The following is an 18,789-nucleotide window of genomic DNA, read 5'->3' as shown; positions in this document are numbered from 1 at the left end:
AACAACAGCGGCGTGTTGGCTCGGGAAGCAGTGAGGGGTTAGGTGCCTTGCTCAAGGGCACTTCAGCCGTGCCTACTGGTCGGGGTTCGAACCGGCAACCCTCCGGTTACAAGTCCGAAGCACTAACCAGTAGAATACGAAGCACGAACCTGTAAAACTTAACTTTGGGCAACACTATTCTTTTTATATACACTACACCTTTAGATAGACAGTGTTATGTTATGCCTCGCACCAAACGTGCACACCAATGCCTGGCACCAAAGACCACATTCTGTCTACCTCCCGACACACTCAAACAGCAGGGGGGTCAATACATTACATCAATTAATATCTGTCACTGTATCTCACAAGGTATGCTTGTTGACACACTAAACATCTTACAATACATGTTAAACACAGAAGTAGATGCTTGTTTAACGAAGTCAGGACCAATAGACTTGGCCACTGGGGGGTGACGCTGAGCCACAAGAGGTGCTCTCACATGTGATTTTCTGCTCAGGTTTTTGTCTGTTGTTACATAATATAAAGGTCAACCAAGAAAAATGTCTTCAGCATAACTCTAAGGTAACGGTCAGACAGCGCTTTGCTGCTCATAAAACAGGAGGTGCACTATGTTTTCATAAAAATGCGGGCGCTTTTTCGCTTGGAGCTGAACTTTTTTCGAGGCGCTCAGGACGCCTCCGCAAAAACGCAAGGCGCAGCACGCGCTCTGGGAGCATAAGCAGCGCGCAAAAGGCTTACTGCCAATTGGGAGTTGGTCAATATAGAAATATCTCAAACATCAGCAGAAACATATTTCTAACCTAGAAGCATCCATTTCTAATGAATCTAACTTTAAAATCAGTCACAAATAGCAAAGCCTCACCTGTGGTTGCCTTCACAGAGTGCTTCTGAAGGAAGTCTAACGTCTGTGCCAAGGCCTTCTTGTTGCAGTGAGTGGACAGCTCTTCATTACATTCAAAACACCTGGAGGAATACATCTAAAGCATTAATGGCAATGGCATGTGTAATCTGAGACAGACCTGTCTTTTAATAGTTCAAGCTGTAGTATAGATCATCATCAAATCAAGCACTTGCTCTGCAAATGATTCACCATGCAGTATTTACTAATAACTCAAATTCCTTCAAGTGGTGAGTGAGAATAATGTATACTAGGTGGACTTACCAATTAAACCACATTTCTTTCAATTAATCAGTGACATTCTAACAATAACTTTCTTTCTCAAAGTGCTGAGAAGATTTTCATTCACAGTCCTCGTAGACAGAAAAACCAACTGCCAACTGAACATCTCAGAATCTCATGACTGGAGTTAGCAAGTGATTGGTGCAAGACGCTGCCCATCATCAGGCGGAGGCGAGGAGGGCGGGTTCTCACCAGGCCTTCCAGGTACTGAGGCTGATGGTGATGCAGTGGGCCTCGGGGTGAGGACTCTGCTGGTGCTTGGTGGAGTGCTGGCTCTCTGATTGGTTACAGCCCTGGAAGAGACCCAAAAAAGAAGCACACAGGTAAGAGATACGATGAGGAATTACCCTGCGCGTTCTGGAAGTCCCTTCAGTCAGGGTCAGTCAGGGTCACAGAGGCTGCTGTCATAATTAATATATGAAAATCACAAAGACACAGTTATAGAAGCAAGCGTGGGGGAGGGAGACAGAGTGAGAAAAAGCACAGCTAAGACAGAGAGACAGTCAGAGGTGGAGCACATTTCTGCTTTCAAAGCATATCACATTTTGCTGCTCTTTACAGCTACATGATATCCCAAAGACCATGACATTGTCAATGTGTGTGTGTGTGTGTAGGTCTGTGTGTCTGTGTGAGTGTGTGTGTGACACTAGCTCACCTGAAAGCCACACTTGAGGCACACAAGGATGTCATGGGATCCAGCGGCCTCCCCTTCGTTCAAGTTCCTCTCCCGTAAGCAGTCGGCGCACACAGACCACACGCTGCCCGTCACAGCCTTCTTCACCGCGCCTAGGTCCACCGACTTGCTGACGTGCTGACACATGAGGCCTGCACACGGGGACACACACAGAGGACGCGTCCCCCATATCACTAAACGGCTCCTACTGACACTAATACCATAGCAGTAAAGATACGACGAGGCAGAGGCAGCTTCAACAAACGGCACACCGGCCTGCTTCTTTGACATTGTTTTGCAATGATGTCTCCCGGCAAGGCGAATCATTTTGCCCCACGCAGCAAGGGGTACTATTCCACTTACCACCAACTTCGTCCGAGGACTCCTCATCCCGAGGTTTCTTCGGCTTGCTGGTCCGCTTCGTCATATCAGCGGACTTTAAAGAGAAAGGGTCTTTGAGCCGCATCTGTCTGTCAATGGACAAAGATTGCGTAAGTTGATGCAAACAGAGTTGCGTAAGTTGATGCAAACAGATTGATACAAGGCACTCTTCTTTAAATGTAAAAAGCTTTAATACTAGGCTAGTTCATATTCAAACAGATAAAAACATGGCAACATGTTTTGGCCGACATGGCCCTGAACAGGACAAAACAGTTGTGTGAGAGTTCTTCACAGACACTTTAAGAAGCATGGCTAGAGCCTGTGAGAGCTAGGTTGCATGGGTTGCAATTTGCATGTGTTAGAATAGCTAAATAAAGAACAGTTTCAGGGCAAGATCTGAATATAACCCACAGCCTTTAGGGAATTTAAGGAAAACATCTCAGAACCTTTGAGCCTCACTATACATCTCTCTTGCTCTCTCTCTCTCTCTGCAGTGAGAACAGCCCATGTATAACTTGCACTTGTCTTTAAGCGGATAATTAGCGGATAATACTGACGATGGCACATGTTGTCCCATAACATCTATTGCATTATGAATTATGAAAACTAGGATAGAGAACATTAGTAGCTCAACTAAGTCATCTACTGCCAGGAAGCAACCTACGACTCTGGACTGATGCTGAACTAACATGAACATAGCAGATGTGCGTTTGGCCGTCCTGTCAAAGCTGTCATTTGAACATGACCTTTAGGCTAACCTACGTGACACTCCCTTATCAGCGTATTTCATCCTATGGAATAATCACGGGCATTGTGGATTTATGTAACTTTCCGATTTGTTTAAAAGAGAAGCTAAGCTAAACATTCTTGTTTTGTGGCGTACAGATATGTACAACGTCTTAAGTAGTTTTCTGAACTCAAAATTAGAGCAAGAGGGACTTTTGCATACTTATAAGCCTATTAGTCAGCCAATGCATATACTAACTTTTACGGTAAATTATCCCATTAACGTTCAGACATTCATTAGTGCTACACCGGGTGAACAACAACCCATAGACCTTAACGTTAACTAATGTTACAGAGGCCAGTATAAAGAGCAATAATGACGGCGCCGGTCCATAACTGCTTCTTAGTTTATTAGACCATTCTTAAGCAAACGGACAGTTTGATAGAGCTAATTAATAAGACAACTCACCCCTTTTGCAGTTCTGCTCTGTCCTGGCTAACTAAGTTAGCTAGCAAATGGGTAACTGGTTCACACTTGCATGCAACCCAACGCGAAGCTAACTGTGACCCCTGTTCTGATCAGCAAACTGTTAGGAGTACAATCCACGGTTTATGGAAAAGCAACAATGTTTTTTAAGCTTAAATCACACATTCTTCAGGTTACATAGTTGAGAACAATTCGATACCATTATAACCACAGTAAGTCACATGTTCCCTTTGCTGAAGTCAACATTTGACGCACTACGGTATCCAATTAAGGTCAAACCCTATTCGAGAAATTTGCGATTGTAAAATAAAGGCTTGCGTCAATTGCTGTTTTACATTATGTACATTTTGCAGTCGTACACGTATGATCACATTCAGGTGCTGTTTCAGATGTAACTTAACCATGTCATTTGTGAAACTGAGCATGACAGCCATAACTATTGCATTACTGATAAATGTACATTAAACACAGCATGTTGAATTACTACTGAATTCCGTACCCTCGGCTCTAAACTGCTGGTACATTTTCTCGCTGATTAGTATTTGCAGCATATTTCAGAGGAATAGTAATTTCGAAGTCCATTGAACGCTTTGCAGAAGAGCGTGCTAAATGCACCTGCAACTTCTCTGACTTGCATGATCCTCGTCGTGTTCCGTAGATGCATTCCCACGCAAACGCGAACTGACCTGACCCCTGCATAACATCACTGTGCTACACAGCGGGGCTAGTTAGCTAGTGGCAGTGTTAACTTTTCCCGTACGTGCCGAAAAACTGTGTTGTGGCTATACTAATTTAGAGGTTGAGATTGCCCCGGTCATGGCTTTGAACAGCTGCTTGAAAGTGTCAAGAATTATTCCGCGTGTCTTATACAGAAATGTCATTCCTCTGGCTTGCGCCACAAGAACACTGACGAACTCTCTCGGAACACATTTCCAATTTGTACAATGTGAGTGTAACGTTGAAGGTGCTTTCATTTGGCACCACCCAAGTAACCATAACATGTTGGGTCATAGACATGAAATAAGACACCATGAGACCTTTTTTGTCAATGCGATTTACCAGAGAAACGTCCCTGAAATCGTTATTGCGTACTCGGCTAACTTAACATTGCTTAGTGAAACTCAGCAAAGTCAGTAACATGATGAAATGCAGTGTGACGTTAAATAGCCATGTCTGACAGCTAATCCACTGCAGGGAGTCAAGGATATTGTTGACGTATAAAGTTGTTTGTTTGATTTACAGATACGCCCGCTTTGACCTGCAGGGGAACGATTCAATGGCGTAACTTCAGTTCTTCCAAAGGGACCGATGTAGGGACCGATGTGTCTTATGAACAACTGAAACAGTTGCTTGCTGCAGGAACAGCTTCAGTGATCGACGTGCGTGAGCCATGGGAACTCAGGGAATATGGAAACATTCCAGGATCAATGAACGTGCCTTGTAAGTCTGTCTTCGGTGTTACAAAGATTTCGTAGGCTACTTGCAAGAATACAGTGGATAGCCATGGCTATTATCAGTTCTTCACTTTGGAATTCTAAGGTTCTTTCTGACATGTATTATAGTTATACACATATTCCTGCAGCAACATGTTATTTACATTGTGTGGGGTGTTTCTTGAAGTTACGTGCATTTTTGGACTAACAATAAACTACAATAACAAAAAGTTCCACTCACCAGTTTGAATGGAACACAATATATTGAATTGTTCAAGGCACCCAAAGCGTTTCACATGAAGGGGGAGCCTCACCAACCACCAGCACCAAATGCAAGACAGCCATGCATCAGAATGCTCACCACACACCAGCTTGAGGTGGAGACTGAGAGTAATGGGATGTATGAGCCAAGTATAAGTATACTCTTTTGATCCCGTGAGGGAAATTTGGTCTCTGCATTTATCCCAATCAGTGAATTAGTGAAACACACTCAGCACACAGTGAACACACAGTGAGGTGAAGCACACACTAATCCCAGCGCAGTGGGCTGTCTGCTACAACAGCAGCGCTCGGGGAGCAGTGAGGGGTTAGGTGCCTTGCTCAAGGGTACTTAATCCGTGCCTACTGGTCGGGGTTTGAACTGGCAACTCTCCGGTCACAAGTCCGAAGCGCTAACCAGTAGGCCACGGCTGCCCCCAAGTGGGTGATGAATGAGCCAGATTGAAGAGAGCCAGGTTAGGAATTTAACCAGAATCATGAGTAATTTGACCAGAGCTCAATATCTCAGAACTACTCAGAACGCAGACAGAACCTTCTAATTCCAAGACTAATTATTTAAATCTCAGGCCTACCTACAGTTTTGTTAATTATGTTATGACTGCTATTTGTCATCTACGCTACAGTGGGGCAGGTGAGCAATGCCCTACAGCTCAAGCCAGAGGATTTCAAGGAGAAGTACGGAGGGAACATGCCCTCTCAGGCGGGGAACATAGTATTCACCTGTCTGGCAGGAGTGAGGAGCAAAACTGCCTTGGACGCGGCGGCCTCTCTGGGCTATTCAAAGTAGGTCTTATTATGAAAAAAATATTAGCAACAATCAGTGACATTCAGAATGGACACAGGAAATGTGGTGTGATTCATGTTGTAGTGTGTAATAGTGTATGCAATATTAATGAGTAGACTACTTCCCATAAAGAAATAACCTGATGATTTTGACTGAATCAGGATCAATCTGTGTAACCTGATGATTTTGACTGAATCAGGATCAATCAGATTGATCCCTATTCATTAACAATTATCAGTTTGTTTCTTTATGGGAAATAGCAAATCTTTAGTCATAGTGAAATTTTACAATGATCTCTAGTCAAAGTTATGGTTTCAACTTTCTTTTAAGGTCATTTTAACCAAGTCGGTAATTTCCATGTGTGCCTTCTCTCTTTCAGTGTTCAACACTATCCAGGGGGTTGGCAGGACTGGGCAAAACATGAAATTTTACAAACCAAAGAATGATCCCCTGGATGGCTTTGTGGTTGAAACCTTTCTGAGATCATGTCTCACAAACTTGACTTTTCATATTCTTTTTACAATGTGGCATGTAGCCACCAGGCCTATTTCAGAGATATGACAATTGTAAACAAATAATTGTACTCTGTGACTGAATAACTAGGCTTATAATGCTACCGCAAGACACCCTGTCACCTGAATGTCTGGGAGTAAAAAAACACTTGTCCTGCCTGTATTTACTGAGGATTGAAAGGTGGGCATCTTTGAGGCTTTGAAGTTGCAGGTTTAAATTGAAACCTCTATGAAGAAAGGGCTTCTGGCAGTTTGCAAGCTTATACAGGATTTGTTAACCCAGGCTTGACCTTTGACCCTTGAACCTTCTATTGTAGTTGATGCGTATACACATAAATAATGAATGAGATTTCAGTCATTTCAACAATTTTTAATCTCTGTATTCTACAGTCCATGTCAGACATTCAACGAAATATTTTGCCAATAGGTCTGGTGCTATAGTCATCAGCATGCAATCATATGAATGAGTTAATTTCACATAATTTTGTATTCTTCTGAATAAAAAGGGACATTTTAAAGCTCCATTTGCATTAGCGTTTTCTTTACTGAATTGATCATAAAGTCATAACCAGATGAAGTGAATATTTTAGTTCTTATTTAAAACTCTTATCATGGTGACTTCTCATTTCAGTTCTTTTTTGCGTTATAGCTTTGGCTGACATCCTGACCTATTAGTTATGAGATTGCAAATAACTAAGAGAGATGATTGATTGATGATAACACCATTGAAAGTCAAAAATGTTTGAAAATGCATGCCTGAACTATGTTTGAATGGAAGATCCATCGTAATCTTTTTTTATATAAAGGCACTTGTGCTTGATAACAGCCCAACAGTTAGCAGTGGAACACTTGGCTCTGTGCATGACGGGTCATTTGTTATGCCCTAATTGCAATAACTCACGGCATTTCTTCACCACAACACTACAAGCTGGCCTCCCCCCACCCCCCTCACCATCAGCACGTTCCACTGTCATGTCTGATGGATGGGTGGCAGTGGTTCAGACAGCATGTGGCTCTAAACATGGGGCTCAGGGCTCCATGCTAAAATCTGCGACAGGTCAGACACCACTCTGCTTGGTAGTGCACAGAGTTTGTTTGTTCTTATGCGATGCATTAGAAAAGTGGTTCTCATACTGTGGTACACGGACTCTCTCTAGTGGTACTCCGGGAGTCTCCAAGATGTTTTTTCATAAAGACGAAATAATCAATTCATATCAAAATATATAATAAAAAATCCTTAACCACACAATCACTGAAGTTAAATTTAAACTAGTTTTTCATCTTTCAGAAAAATTACACAAAACAGTAGCCTATGTTCAATGTAAAATATGTAGTTAAATTGGCCAATGCTACTGTATTTTAATGCAGGTCATAAAGGTGGTATTGGAGAGAGACAATAGTTTTCTGAGGTGAAACTCATTGTGAAAGGTTTGATAACCACAGCATTAGACCATTAGGCCCAGTTCAGGCCCATATGGCAGGCTGATAGCCATAGGAGATTACAAACTGAACAGCCAAATCACCCTGTGCACCAAATAGCTGTGGCAGCACATAGCAAATGCATTTCTCATTCCATTAATTTAGAAAGGTTACACTTAATGCATATTTGCTGATTTAGTCATATGGATGACGCTTGTATGATCATCTATGAGTTTTGTAAGAGGCAAAGCTTTCTGTTCATCAAATGCACTAAGATTCAATAAAAGTAAAATAGCTGAATGGTATTTAGCAGACACTTTTATTCAAAGTGACACAGACTCGAGACAGCAGATTCACTTCTATGCGTGGAATACATGTATTGTTCTTGGATTTTCCATTCCATTACATATCTATATTGTTAATATTATAGTCAAATGGCAAAACTATCTTTGATCATCTTTTCAGTGCTATCCTAATCTGTTCCATTAGAGATTTCTACATTACTGTGGTGTTCAGTAAAACAGTTCAGACAGGCAAAGCTATCATTGAGGATTTTTTCAGTGTCAACTCTGTTACATTAAACTTCTCCACGTCTATTGGTATTGTAGAAATCTTTGTGGTGTGTTCATGTAATACACTTGATGTGAGGAGAAGCAGAGGTGGTGGCCACAGCTTGCTCTCCTAAGCCATGTGACAATGCGCTACGCCCCACTAAAGGCTGATTTATGCCTTTACAGAGTAATGATTTCATTTCAACTAAAAATAGCTGCAGCGGAGCTGCATCAGGCTCTGCACATGGATGAGTAATGCAGTGTAATGTAATGAGATTATGTGGAGACTAGGGTTGGTGAGCAAAATGGCGCCTCAGTGCCTGCGCTCATCTCTCCTTAGCTCACACCTCTGAGACACGCTGAACCCAGCCATCTCCCACATGCACGCTAGAGCCCCAGATATTTGGAAAGAATCTCGCAAAACAGATTTGATAAATTAGTCAATATCGCTGCCACTGTCGCTGAATGTCTGAAGGCCTATAGATGAAGTAGTCGGTGACAAGGCTCAGTATTACCAAATTTTGGATGAATGTAAACACCTGTCTGTATCCACAGTTGTATCTGTGAAATTATCATTATAAACAAAGAAATAAAGTCAGTACCGTTCTGACCAACAAAAAAATCTATGATTTCTGTGCGTCATTTCTGTAGGTATTGCTTTTTGAGGGACCTCTGCTACTGACAAGAGTGTAAAGTCTTGGGGTAATGATAAACTATCCATTACCAAGATAAGAACACCACAGACATAGTCTCGAGCGCTTTGTCTTTCCCCAGCTCAAGTGAATGACTTCTATTGTAACATTAAGTTCGCCCCAAATATGCATTTGTTTCTCATGTCATAACCATGAACTATTGACCCCTACCTATTTATGCTAAATCCTACTCTGATACACCCGTCACCTCCTATCCCCCTTCTCCCTGACTCTCTCTGGCTCTCTCTGCCTATAGTGGACCCTCCTGGCTGTGACTTTCATACAATTAAAGTCTCCCTGTGCCCATCAAGGCTCATCACCTCATTGCTGAAGTTACTACTTAATGGCCCCCGATGCCTGGCGGTGTTTCAGCTCATCAGTCTCCCGGCGGGCCCCTGGCAGAAGGCTCTGTGGTGGGACGGGCGCTGTGGTGCTGAGGTTCGACATTCCAGAGGTGCTGGCTCATGCTCAGGGCTGGGTCGCCGCTCGGGGTATAAGAAGGGTGCTGAGAGAGCCGAAGAGACAGCAGTACTCGGCAGCCCAGATCTCCTCATCCAAAGCAGCCACCTCCAGGAGGGAGAGACACCGAGAGAGAAAGCTCCAGAGCTCCGGACACACAGCAGCCAAGATGAGCCGCAGCCCAGAAAGGATCTCGTCGTATCGGAGACATTTCGAGGAATGCACCACCTCCTCCTCCTCATCCTCCACCGCACTCCAGGTGAGGGTGTCCAGCCCCTCGCCCTCCCGCCGGGATGCCCGCCAGCAGCGCGCCGCTAGCTACTCCCGCTCGGCCGCGGCCTCAGCTGCCAACGGCATGGCGATGGGACGCAGGGCCGTCTCCTCCTCCCGCAGGCCCCTGATGGCGAGGTGAGTTCCGCTCCGCTCCGCCCCGCCCTGAGGGGGAGCACAGGGATCCCTAGGATGAGACGGGTCATTTAGAGGTCGCAGATCCCCCCTGCATGCACAGTGTGCGGAGAATGCCCCATGGGCATAACACACACTACAGTATGCAGGGCGCTCTGGGGAAACAGGCAGATAGGTACATTTTCTTGCCCCATTTAGTTTGCCATGATGCTGTTTGACATGCAGGGCTAATGTGGTTTGTTAGGTCAAAGGAACACAGGGTTTCATTTTTAAGGCAAAATGTAATATTAATGTTGACAAACACGTCCAAATACCTAAAAATATATCTAAATTTGATTGGTCTGAGTACCATTTAACATCTTTTTATTTATTTCTGGCTTGACTAGTCACAGGAGCTGTTCTATCCTTACTGCAATTAAAACTTCTAAAGACAATGTTTTGTTTCACAGAAAAGTGAGTATTAAGTATTGTAAGTAGGCCTATTACAAAATAAATTGCTTAGTTGCAAGAGATCACAAATAGTAGCTGTCTAAACTGTATAATCTATCCAAGTCCAAAAGCATTATGTTCTCAAACTTAAAATGAATTATTATGAATTAATATTGTCGGATTGTAGGATAGCTGCCCAATTTGCTTATGAAAGTCAATCTGACTACATGAACAATTCAAATACCCCTGTATACTCAATTAACTTTTGGTTTTGTCAACGAACGCGATTCATATCATATCATGCTCCGGTAATAACGAAGTCACTGTCATGCATGTGTTAAACTGTAGCAGTGCAAGCATGGGCACCGTTTGTGTGGGCGCCAGCGGAGAAGCGATAGATCTGGACGCAGCTGCCGCCGAGAATCAGGAATTCCTCAGCACTCGCACCGGCCAGCGCAAGGAGATGGTCGTGCTGAACGACAGGCTGGCTGCATACATCGAGAAGGCAAGTGGATTCCACCTTTGCATTCATTTACACTACATTTGCTGTTAATGTACACCTAATATCCAATTTGTTTTTCGAAAGTAGCCTACCATTATGGAATAAGAGATACTATCTAAACAATAGCGTATAAAAGACCAATACTCACAAATCACTAATTCATAGCATATTTGATTCTCCTGGAATCGAATCGCGTTTTCTAGGCCCGTCTTTGACAGAATTTGTCTGATTTGTTCACGCTTGAGTGTGCGGCACAGACTGGCTGCGTCTAAATGCGCCTTCTGGCTGCAAAGACGAAGCAGCGCATTACTTGCACTTCTTTGGGCATCGAGCATATTCGAGCATGTAGCGCTCTCACATAGGGACCATAATTTATGTGTCCTCTTGTCTCCAAAGGTTCGGTCACTGGAGCAGCAGAATAAGCTGCTGGAGACAGAAATCGAGGCCCTCCAGAACCGATTCATGAAACCCACGGGCCTGCGCATGCTGTATGAAGAGCAGCTGAAAGAGCTGAGGAAACTTGCAGATCAAATGAGAAGGCAGCGGGTATGTCTGATTCAGTTACATACATAGTTTAAGCCTACGTCCACTCATACAAATATGCATCGGATCATCACCCATAAATGACAGCCGCGTCAGCCGGTGTTTAATTAAAATCTCTCCACAAACACATACCTAATTGGTGACATATCTCTCTATTAATATATGGAGCATGTTCCAACTGCAGATGTTCTTATTGTTTTTTTTCTTTTTCTTAAGGACCTGGCTGTTGCTGCCAAAGATGCCATGGCTGGACAGCTGGAGATGATAAAGGTCAAATATGAGGAGGCTGTGGAGCTGAGGAAGAAGGCCGAGATGGACATCGAGAGCTTCCGCCCTGTAAGCCAAGCACCTTTAATAATGTAATACTCTTAATTGATTTAATCAATTTAATACTCTGATATTGATATATCTCTGGCGTGGCTGACTTTCAACTATATGATTACAGGATGTTGACGCAGCCACCTCCGCGCGCATTGCTTTGGAGAAACAACTTGACAACCTGGAGGTCGAGATTGAGTTCCTGAAGAGAATTCAAAGAGAGGTACGTTCATTGATTCATTATCGATCTTATATAAAGTCACCAACATATATCTAGCCATGATTTTGCGGTTTCTGAATTATTATAGGCCTATATTGCTTGAAATGATGCAATTCATACAGGAAATCGAGGACCTCATGAAACAGATCTACGCTGCCCATGCCACCGCCCAAGACGCCTTCGCCCTCCCCGACCTCTCGGCTGCTCTGAAGCAGATTCAGAACGAGTATGACACCATCGCGGCAAAGAATCTACAGGTAGGCTTCGACATAAAAAAAGGTTCTATAAAAGGACATCAACCATTTACACTAAATTAATATACATTAATATATTGTAATTTAATGTGTATTTTTGTCTTTTTCAGGAAATGGACTCATGGTACAATTCAAAATTCGACGATATAAACAACAAATCCACCAAGCATGTGGACAGGATTCGTGGTGCCAGGGAGGAGATGGCAACGGCCAAAAAAGATGTATGCCTATGTTTGCCTTTCCTGTTGGATTCAAGCAAATCTCAAACGTTTTAAAACATATTTATTACAAGTTTAAAACAAGCACGTCATCATTTGATTGCTATAGCCTTGAATAGCCCTTCTATAATTCCAGATTCAAGGCAAGGAGCGAGACCTGGATGGTCTGAAGACTAAAAACGATGCTCTTGAAGCACAAATTCTTGAAGCTCAAGAGAGACACAAGAAAGAGCTGGAGGCTCTTCAGGTGAGTCCATATTACAGTTTGAATAGCTCAGATGATTAGATGAGCGCAGTTTATTTATTGACTACAAAATACTAGTCGGGGAAAATAATAATATTAATGATGATTCTAGACCAGGATCGAGGCTCTTCAGTTGGAGCTGAAATCCACAAAGGGGAAAATTGCTCAGCTGCTGATGGAGTACCAGGACTTGCTCAATGTGAAGATGAGCCTGGAGATTGAGATCACAACATACAGGCATGTGACGTCCTGCAGTTGGTCTACACTAACACACAAATCATATTTCGCAACTTCCTAGATTAATATGGATCCTAAGCAAATTGATGTTAACCACATTAGAAGCTCCTGAGTTGGAGCAAGATTTAGGCTATATTTCACTATGAGTCATATCAGAGCTCCTTGGTTTCTCTACTTTTCTAATCTTTTTCCCTCTGACTTCTTTATATTTGATATATCTGCAAAGACTTTTGTAATCTTTGTAATAATGACACTGTTTTTCTTGCATAGGAAACTTATTGAAGGTGAGGACATGCGTATCACCAGCATAGTGCAGGGAATGATGGGCATGAGTGCCATCAGTGCTGGGATGAGCGGAGCCGGAGCCATGGGAGCTGGAATTGGGGCCGGAATGGGGGCTGGAGCAGGTGCTGGAATGGGAGTAGGGTCCGGAGCTGGAGCGGGAGTCGGTGCCGGAATGGGAGCTGGATTTAGGAATGGCCTGGCAGCCGGAATGGGAGTAGGGTCCGGAGCTGGAGCGGGAACTGGTGCCGGAATGGGAGCAGGAGCACAGCTGGGTGCTCTAGCCACTGGAATGGCTGCCCAGTTGGGAATGGCGGCCAGTGGTCTCGCTGCCGGAAGTAGTGGAGCGACCAATGGAAATGGAGGCCTTGGAGCCGGCCTGAGAAATGACGCCCACGGCGAGACCATCACCGCCTACTCTGAGGAGCAGGCAGTGGAGATGACCGAGAGGAAGACCGTCCTCATCAGGTAACCGTAACCAGAGGGCCAGAGCGCCAAACCCCAATCACATACTCACTAGGGTCTCATCTTAAACACATGGGGCTGAGGTCCTGTACAGGCATTAGACCTTAAATTAAACCATTGATTCGGCTTTAAGAAAACTTCAATGGAAATGTGTATTTAAAAACAACTTTTCAACTAGGACTAGGTGGGTGTGCTGACAATAATAAGATATTTGCAATCGGTTGAAATATTTTTCATTTGTTTTTCACATTTGTATTTCTGCCTTCTCTCAGAACAGTTAAAACCGATGATGACACACTTGAGAGTGACACACAGGAGCGCAGCTACATCATTGAGGGAGCCGCCGACGAAGAAGAGGAATAGAGCGAGAGGGGCGACTGACCGGCCGGCCCTGTCCACTCACCCTTGACCTCACACTGGTGGCCTGGGATCTGGTCTTTGACCTTTGACCCGGACACAACACCATGAAGATGTCAACGTCTGCAAGATGCTTCTCCCTGCCTCTGTGTCTGTCCATCTCAAGTTGACTGAGGTTTTGTGAAGACATTCTGTGTGCCTTACTACTGCTCCCTATTGCAAAGATTAAATAAACGCTCTCAGCATCCAGTTCTCTTGTCTTGTCTTGTTGTTCATTTCAGTGGCATGACTGACTAGTTTATCATGGGGTTTTTTATATGGTTTTATTGGGCCATATCCAACTGCTGGTAAATGTAAAAGTTCTCATAATATCACAATTATATTGTGATATATATATATATATATATATATATATATATATATATATATATATATAAATATCACAATATAATGATATTATGAGAACTTTTACATTTACCAGAAGTTATATATATATTAATATATAAAATATACAGACTGAGACTGTGACTGAGGAATTAGAGACTGTGGAAATATATTTATTACATACATCTTATAAATTCCATCTTGTGTTGCAACTCTCTATTTGCATTATATGTTTTATATATTTTCTCTCTTTCTCCCTCTCTCTCTCTCTCTCTCTCTCTCTCTCTCTCTCCCTCTTTCTTCCCCATTAGTGAAAGGCATGTTAATGTAGGTTGTGTGGATGACTTATAAAGCAGTGGAAAAACAAAGACAGGAATGAGCTGGAAGAGGAGAGAGAGAAAAGAAACTGAGCAGGCAAGACTGGTAGAGAAGGAGAGAGAGAGAGAAGGAGAGAAAGCCAGAGCAAGACAGAAAGAGAGAGAGAGAGAGAGAGAGAGCGATACCTGAGGCTGAGTCTGTCACCTTGACAGATCCTCCCGAGCCTATGGGGGAAGCCCCAGTCATCACGCCAGCATTCCGGTGCTGCAAAGTGAAGGCGCACAGGCGTTCCACGTCCCCATTCCATCCCCATCGGCAGCCCGTCTCGCCACGGCTGATCAGGAGTGATCGGACCGCCCTGGAACATGCTGAACACCCCAAGCACCCGCAGCACGCAGGGCGGAGGGAAGAGAGGTGGAGGAGAGGAGAGGTGGAGTGGAGAGGTGGGGAATAGGGGGAGAGAGAGGTGGAGGAGAGGAGAGGTGGGGAATAGGGGGAGAGAGAGGTGGAGGAGAGGAGAGGAGAGGTGGGGAATAGGGGAGAGAGGTGGAGAGGAGAGGTGGGGAATATGGGGAGAGGTGGAGGAGAGGAGAGGTGGTGAATAGGGGGAGAGAGGTGGAGGAGAGGAGAGGGGAGTATGTTGGAGGAGGGAAAGAGGTGTAAGGGCTGTGATGCTGAAGTAACATGCAGTCCTGTAACATTAGAAGTGTACGACCTGAGAGAGATGAATGTCTCTGTCATCAGTGGTGTTCGGGGCAGGAACATGGCATGGGTGGCAAATAGTCTTTACACTTTCTGTCCAAGTTATATCTTGAGATCGCAGCATGCAGATACACCACAAACTGCCTGATGCAATACGACCATGACTATGTCATTATGGCCTAAACTCCTTGCCTGGTCACTTGATTTATAATGTAAACATCAAAGCATGTTTCCACACTATGCAAGGCTGCCGTGACACAGGTACAACTGCAAGCTGAAGAGGTTGAATTGATTTCAGATCAGGGCGATGCACATTTGAAGGGAAAGGATGTCAGAGGAGGAGGCATATGAGAATGATTCAGATATGTGAAGAAAGTGTGCCAGAGGTTAGAAAGAGAGCCAGCGAATCTGCTCACGGAGGAATAGATGTCTTTTGACAAGAGTTGTCTTGAATCGCTGAGAGGCTTACAGTCATATGCATGTCCATGTATGGGTATTTTGATGTGTGTGCATACAAAGTACTGTGTGTGTGTGTGTGTGTGTGTGTATGTGTGTGTGTGTGTGTGTGTGTCCCTGACCTATGTTGGCAGGGTCTATAAAACATGACAGGCTCTCGTGATAGTTTAACACGTTGTGGCTGAAATGTAACATGCATCCATAATGATGAAAGCACTTTTTAGTGGGCCAGCAAATTACTGGAGCACATTAGACTGGGCTACCAATGAAATGATACCGATTGAAACAATGCATTTATGGCATATGTATTTAATAGTTATAATAGCCAATGCATGTGTCTATCTATCTAACTTCTATTATTAAAAATGAAAACCCAGTAAGCTATTTTTATCCCTGTGAGATCTGAAAACATGGGAGACTTGCAAAGGTGCAAGAAAACTGGAAGTGCAAGAATAAGAATGCCTTATTTAGTAAGAGTTAATGAAAAAACCTTTACTGAAATAAATGATTGTAAAATGTGAACTATGTGGTATATGTTAGTTAAACACTTCTAAGGTACAACAGTGCAGTTATTCCAGATTAATATTGCTATTGTATTACTATCACTTTCACTGTTTTTTCTTGCAGTATTGTTGGAGAAGGCTGTTGTTCTTACTAAATACAGAAATCATATTGTATATTTGTATATGTATATATACAAATAATATAATGTATGTATTTAGTAGGCCCCAGTTAAAGTCAAAGTATTTAATATAGGCTGTACAAATTATGTAAGACATACAGGTATTAGTTTCATGTGGTGTAGATAATTGTGTGTGAGATCAGAAAATGTTTCTACATTCCTAATTATTATTATTATTATTATTATTATTATTATTATTATTATTATTATTAACAATATGATTATAAACAATCACTTTATTTGATTTTACGTCATCTTATATTCAATTACAAAGGAATTAACCTACGTCAATAAACAACTAATGCAGACAATTGACTTCTGCGGGCAAAGGTTTAAATAAATTCTGTCTGGAATTGCTGTGGCTTGCATCTCACCCCATTTTGAGTGATATTACTTTAAATTGACCATTAGGCCTACCGCAAATGAGACAGGAGCGCGCAGACGTCTCACAAGTTCATCAATAGCTGCACTGGCCTTTGTCTCCAGGTCATCATTTCCACAAGCTCATCCCACCCGATACTCGTGCTCAATTAGCCAGCTCAAGACCATCCTGTTTCTTAGCGGCGAGAGGACGCACCGGAGATTATCAAAACCCAGAACTGTCAATCCGGGACTCTAATGAGGAACAGCAAGGTCGTCTCTCAGCACTGATTGCCAATTTCATATCATTAGTTTGCATGTAGCCAGTCACTTAATGTGCTTTCGACCCTTACTTCACCAAGAATGACTGTCGGGAAGGACGTTAGCCAATAAATTCGGAAAGCGCATTATCGATATAATTAACAGGCATTAGGGCAAACCTTTCCGCGCCGTCTCCTTTCAGGAGCTTTACAGGATCCTGTCAAGCAATATTTTGCGTCTTGGTGTTGTTCTTGCTGCTTATCTTTTTTCCAAGGATTTATAGCAAAACACTTCAATTGTGTCTTTTTTGTAACTGGTGAGATAATTCAGAAATGAGTGAATAGCCTAGGATACAGGGGGAGAGCAGACGTTTAAACAGAAGGGATGAGGCCCGTTTATAGTCATAAGAAAATTACATTTGCCCATGTACATTTGCACATGTTGTCCCAGGTAGCCTACAGCTGCTCAAGGTCAGGTGGTCCAACAGAAGTGCATCTCATTGTCCTGCTTGAATCATTTCACCTTCATTTAGCTTTGTTGATAATAACAAAGGTCAGACTGTATACATCATTTTTTAAAACTGATTTAGCAGTTTTTATTGATTATCAATTGATTCAGCTCTGTTTTTTTTTTACCATTCCACCACAGATTACTGGACACTATAAGGAAATCTTTTACAAGCTGCTTTCCTTCAAGTATCGCATATATTCAAATATAAACAACACATTTTTATAAAATAGTTTGGTTTCTACCCTTGCTGATCTCAGGTATAAGAACAAAAAAATATAAGATGGCGATGGAGCAGACACCAATAATATGTATGCAACATATATAAGCAACATATATAAACAAAACACGAAACACTAAAATATGTCCTTAAGCTCTTCAACAAATGTATGGCTGGCAGAATCTTCAACATTGATTGTTCAAGGACCCATTCTGGTAGAGAAATAAAAAGTACAAATGGAATAATAATGATCTGTCTACCCCCCTCCTCCAGAACCTGTCAGAAAAAAAGAAAAAAGAAACTCGCAGTGCTTTTCCCATCGTTCAGAGGAAACATCTAAAGAGCCAGTTGGACAGCTAAGAAAACTTGAGAATTTCTGTCAGTCTCTGCATATGGTTTAAGTGCCTTAAAAACAATTAGGCCCGGCTGACACACATCGCTATTCATTCCGATACCCATCTGAATACATTTGCCTAGAAATGAACTTCACAAATAGAGCTTGCGCTAAACGCGTTGGACAGCAGAGAGAATCGCCTAGACTGAGAGCTCATTATGAGGCGCTGGAGTGAGAAAAGGTATGAATTTATAAGGTACACCGAAACATTTCAATTCAGCCGAGTTTACACCCTATTATGCGCGCCTTTTCAGTCGAGACAAGTGGGGTTTAAGTTAGGGAAATTCAGTTCAAAAGGCAGCGTTAACTTTGTTTGGGCTTTGAATAGTGAGACGAAGTGGCTCTTTTCTTGCGAGGACATTTAAAAATGAGAGCACGCATGAGCAGCGTCGAATCAGTTGCCACTTATTTCGCCACTTTCTAATGCGATTTTGAATATTAGTCTGGGTTAA

General features: G+C 42.9%; 3 protein-coding genes across 8 annotated transcripts in view; 2 read left to right on the top strand and 1 right to left on the bottom strand.

The window, feature by feature from the left end:
* usp45 (ubiquitin specific peptidase 45) overlaps window positions 1-4,045 on the bottom strand; it is a 44,036-nt gene extending 39,991 nt beyond the window's left edge. For 2 of the 4 annotated variants that reach the window (XM_042108309.1, XM_042108312.1), the window contains exons 1-5: window positions 3,433-3,688; window positions 2,220-2,326; window positions 1,839-2,008; window positions 1,376-1,476; window positions 866-966 (exon numbers count right to left, since the gene is read on the bottom strand). In XM_042108309.1, coding sequence (XP_041964243.1) covers window positions 866-966; window positions 1,376-1,476; window positions 1,839-2,008; window positions 2,220-2,322 — 475 coding nt within the window. In that variant the 5' untranslated portion in view covers window positions 2,323-2,326; window positions 3,433-3,688. Of the gene's footprint in view, window positions 1-865; window positions 967-1,375; window positions 1,477-1,838; window positions 2,009-2,219; window positions 2,327-3,432; window positions 3,689-3,949 lie in introns of those variants that run through there. The other 2 variants (XM_042108310.1, XM_042108311.1) reach the window with 2 other exon arrangements.
* Window positions 4,046-4,131: 86 nt separating this feature from the next.
* tstd3 (thiosulfate sulfurtransferase like domain containing 3) lies at window positions 4,132-6,980 on the top strand. The gene is made up of 4 exons (XM_042108322.1): window positions 4,132-4,396; window positions 4,693-4,890; window positions 5,786-5,945; window positions 6,326-6,980. The coding sequence occupies exons 1-4, from the start codon at window positions 4,267-4,269 to the stop codon at window positions 6,390-6,392; spliced, it is 555 nt and encodes a 184-aa protein (XP_041964256.1). The 5' UTR covers window positions 4,132-4,266; the 3' UTR covers window positions 6,393-6,980.
* Window positions 6,981-9,635: 2,655 nt separating this feature from the next.
* LOC121721509 (glial fibrillary acidic protein-like) lies at window positions 9,636-14,302 on the top strand. Of its 3 annotated transcripts, none has more exons than XM_042108500.1 (11): window positions 9,636-9,987; window positions 10,765-10,918; window positions 11,312-11,461; window positions 11,675-11,794; window positions 11,904-11,999; window positions 12,119-12,253; window positions 12,361-12,471; window positions 12,605-12,715; window positions 12,825-12,949; window positions 13,220-13,699; window positions 13,969-14,302. In XM_042108500.1, exons 1-11 carry the CDS (start codon window positions 9,749-9,751, stop codon window positions 14,057-14,059), a joined length of 1,812 nt encoding a protein of 603 aa, XP_041964434.1. In that variant the 5' UTR covers window positions 9,636-9,748; the 3' UTR covers window positions 14,060-14,302. The 3 variants fall into 3 exon arrangements, with proteins under 3 accessions (XP_041964434.1, XP_041964433.1, XP_041964435.1); XM_042108499.1 differs by having other exon boundaries at window positions 10,762-10,918; XM_042108501.1 differs by having other exon boundaries at window positions 10,762-10,918; window positions 13,974-14,066.
* The last annotated feature ends 4,487 nt before the right edge of the window (window positions 14,303-18,789 follow it).

Source organism: Alosa sapidissima, chromosome 10, assembly GCF_018492685.1.
Source record: "Alosa sapidissima isolate fAloSap1 chromosome 10, fAloSap1.pri, whole genome shotgun sequence".
NCBI classification, from domain to species: Eukaryota; Metazoa; Chordata; class Actinopteri; order Clupeiformes; family Clupeidae; genus Alosa; species Alosa sapidissima.
This window is presented reverse-complemented; position numbering and strand designations above follow the sequence as displayed.

Coding starts and splice junctions, on each gene's coding strand:
- tstd3 (XM_042108322.1), top strand. CDS start 4,267: ATGGCTTTGAACAGCTGCTTGAAAGTGTCAAGAATTATTCCGCGTGTC. Junction 4,891..5,785: donor AGGATCAATGAACGTGCCTT/GTAAGTCTGTCT, acceptor TCTACGCTACAG/TGGGGCAGGTGAGCAATGCC. Junction 5,946..6,325: donor GCCTCTCTGGGCTATTCAAA/GTAGGTCTTATT, acceptor TCTCTCTTTCAG/TGTTCAACACTATCCAGGGG.
- LOC121721509 (XM_042108499.1), top strand. CDS start 9,749: ATGAGCCGCAGCCCAGAAAGGATCTCGTCGTATCGGAGACATTTCGAG. Junction 11,462..11,674: donor ATCAAATGAGAAGGCAGCGG/GTATGTCTGATT, acceptor CTTTTTCTTAAG/GACCTGGCTGTTGCTGCCAA. Junction 12,716..12,824: donor AAGAGCTGGAGGCTCTTCAG/GTGAGTCCATAT, acceptor TGATGATTCTAG/ACCAGGATCGAGGCTCTTCA.